The 3,567-nt window shown below is 34.1% G+C and overlaps 2 protein-coding genes across 2 annotated transcripts in view; both read right to left on the bottom strand.

The window, feature by feature from the left end:
• Positions 1 to 3,567, bottom strand: part of LOC141435103 (ADAMTS-like protein 4) — a 441,311-nt gene that overhangs the window by 64,223 nt on the left and 373,521 nt on the right. The gene's annotated exons all lie outside the window — the stretch shown is intronic.
• The window catches only part of LOC141434988 (uncharacterized), a 12,745-nt gene continuing 11,486 nt past the window's right edge, over positions 2,309 to 3,567 (bottom strand). Inside the window, exon 10 of the mRNA XM_074097483.1 lies at positions 2,309 to 2,504. Coding sequence (XP_073953584.1) covers positions 2,309 to 2,504 — 196 coding nt within the window. The remainder of the gene's footprint in view (positions 2,505 to 3,567) is intronic.

The raw sequence follows: 3,567 nt of genomic DNA, 5'->3' as shown, positions 1-3,567 counted from the left end.
TCTTAAGGCTGGTTCACACGTATTACGGTATTAAGTTATCAAAATCAAGTAGTTAACTAAATTTTGACTCTATTTTAAGCGACTTAATTGAAGTAAGTGTTTACACGTTCGCATCAGCTAAGTTCTTTATATAGTTAGCCGAGATGGACGAACAACTCTGAATAACTCTTCTGACCACTTCGACATTTTCAAAAAAGATATCTCTTTTTTCAAACACAAAAACTTATGAACGCGACTCTCGCTAAGCTTATACACTAAACTATTTTTTTACTAAATCGTGCCTGTCCAAACGTGTCAAGTGATAATTCACGATCACGGACTTAACTGAAAAATAGTCGAAATTCTAATTAATTTGCTTGTTCACTGGCAACTTAATTATAACTTAATTTAATACTATAAATTAATTGTTTTACACGCTTTAGGTTTGCTTAAATTTAAGTTAAAATTTAGTTAAACACTTCATAACTTAATACGTGTGAACCAGCCTTTAAAAGTAGATTGACTCTTATAACCGTAAACCTTTTCGCAAGAATAAGGTAGCTTACCCAGCCTCCATGTCGTCCGGGAGTCACGGCCCGCTGCAGCCAGCGCTTGGACGCGGTAGTTTGCGCTTGCGCACCTCAACTCCTCGTTGTCCAGCTGCGACTCCTGCTCGCGCCGCGGCCACGACACCGTCGTAACACTTTTTCATGCCTCGTCGTCTGAAAAAAAAAAAACATCATCGTCATCTCCTGCTTATACACCGTGTTATTTTTTATTCCGTTAACTATAAGACAACACTCAACAGGTCTCAAATGAACATGAAACTACCGTGAGATTCGCCTCATATTTAAAGAAACAATCCGGATAACTCGAGTCTTACTCGAGTTTAGATTAACATGTGATTAGATGTAACATATCCTGGAATGAATTTTTTTGACAACCTATATGCAATATATTTATTGACATATTTAAATTTATATAAAATACGTTTCATCCATAAACCAGTTCGGTGAGTCGTCTTCTAACGGATCTTCTACTAATAGGTCAAGTGAAGTTAATTTATCAAGACACTGGTCTAACTTTTACTGTTTATAAGAGGCAATCAAGAATTAAGGTATAACTATTCGAAGTAAAACAGTGTTTTTAAAAGTTCGTAACTAAAGCGTTTTTATTTCACACATATTTAGCAAAAGAATAAAATTGAGTTTTCGAATGAGATACCAAAGTGTCTCTGTATATGTGTCACGTCATTGTCACTCGTCAAAATTGTAAATGTTATATTGGGTCCTTACCTTTGAAATTGCCGATTTTAACTTCTAACTATCGTGATTTTAATAGGTAATATAACAGACATAGAACATATTCAATTTTACACAATATTTTGACTTCATCGTGCAAATTTTGACTGTCATAAAACCAAAGTATTATTTATTTAACTACAAAAAAAATGTTGAAATACACGTTTACTTTTGTTTCCAGAAATTAATATTTAATTGGTTGTAATTGTCAATCCATTTTTTTTTATATATTAAAATTGATTTTCATAGTTCGTTTAGTGTCTTTAAACACGAACATAAGTTACATAACTAGCATTGTTAGTTGCTAAATAAATTAAGAAACATTTAGTATGGAAAACGCAACTGCTATAAAATCTACATACAAAAAAAAAAAACACCTAAGATAATTTTTTGACGTTTAACAATGGCTGTGAGGTTGTTAAATGCACGAAAAATAATTATTTTTAATTTGGTCATAAAGTTAATTAGAACTGAGCCGTCTGTCGAAGTTAACGGAAATCAAGAAACACACGGTATACATTCCACTGATCGGCACAGGTCTCCTCTCACTATGCAAGGGCTATCGCGTATGAATTCGCACTAGAGGCGCTAGTGTAGCGTGAGGTCTCCGAAATGTCAAATCTCATAGTTTTTGGGTGAGCTACGCGGGTTATTTATAATTAGAATAATTTTGTGAATATTTTGCAATATCTGAAATTAATTATGGCAAATAGGCGTTTCCGGCGCAATGAATGTCTGTGTTTTGAGACAGTTTTATCTTTCGGAAACCTTTGTCCTCCCTTTTTCCGAACAATGGACTATGCAACACTGTGGCAAGCTCGATATTTTTTATGGTGCGTTTTAAAGTGTATTAAATATGATTTTAATCTAAACCTTGTTTTCACGCCCGTAATAACAGACTTTGAAAGCCATACTTAAAAACCTCACGCAACAGTGCGCCATCTAGTGAGACAAATAACGATAGCCCTCATTGCTTGGACTGTTTCCACGCGGACCTGTGGATGTGTGGATGTGGAACTTCACAGTTGTCATTTATCTAAGTGTGCAGAAGGCGGCAGAAAGAGATAGCGAATGCATTCATTCCTCTCCTCACCATCAATTTTAAACTCTGTCAGCTTGGTTTTGATGTGTTCCTCTATTACCCCAAGCCGTAAGATGTCGTATGGCGTTATGAGAGATATGGCCATGCCGGTGCGACCGGCGCGGGCGGTGCGGCTACCCTCCCTGCAAAATAAAAAGATTTATTTCAGACTTGAAATATTGTGTTAATATTGGTCAATCAACTTTTAATTGTTGTTATTATATCTCTTCCCAGGAGACATACAGCTATACCTACAGTTATTTAGAAAATAGATTGTAATTTATATCACTAGTATGATTAGATAGAAGATGAGTGAAAAAATCGGCTTGCAACTGCCGCAACTCTTAACTTTTGGTTGATCACTAAGCCGGAAGGCCAAGTGGTTAGAGAACCTGACTACGAAGCTTGAGTCCCGGTTCGATTCCCGGCCGGGGCAGATTTGTATGAATAATACGAATGTTTGTTCTCGGGTCTTGGATGTTTAATATGTATTTAAGTATGTATTTATCTATATAGGTATGTTTATCCGTTGCCTAGTGTCCATAGAAAAAGCTTTGCTTAGTTTGGGATTGGGACTAGGTCAGTTGGTGTCAAGTGTCCCATGATATTTGTACCACAAAATTATACTTTTAATACGTGATCCAGGAGACATTGCCATAAAATTCAGGATGATGGGTACTACTGTACCTACTTAATATGCACATGATTCAATGTTGTAGACTATCACGGTCATTACTAATTTTATGATATACGTATGTAATATATATATTATAATATTTTTTACGATTTGCTATAATAAAGTAAAAATACACATTGCGATGAATAGACATTTTTTTTATTTTTTATGTATTTATCTCAACAAAAAGATTTACATTAAATTTATGACAAATACTTCACCAAACTGCAAAACAGTTTGTTGGCGAATACTACACTCCTTATTTTTAAACTTATAATATTCATCAATAGGTACCTACTAATCATTAAATTACATCATGTAGTTTTATATTATATAACTTATAGATTTATGATAGTTAATTATTTTTTTCAAGGAAATCATCTAATCAAATACGCTTTGACTCTGGTTTTAAATGATTTTATGATATATATATGGCACTCTGTGGATAATGTCGTTGATTGTACATGAAATAACACTTAATTGTAACTTACATTGTAATATATTATGTACAATCGTCGAAAATACAAACT

This window comes from Choristoneura fumiferana, chromosome 14, assembly GCF_025370935.1.
Source record: "Choristoneura fumiferana chromosome 14, NRCan_CFum_1, whole genome shotgun sequence".
In the NCBI taxonomy this organism is placed as follows: domain Eukaryota; kingdom Metazoa; phylum Arthropoda; class Insecta; order Lepidoptera; family Tortricidae; genus Choristoneura; species Choristoneura fumiferana.
This window is presented reverse-complemented; position numbering and strand designations above follow the sequence as displayed.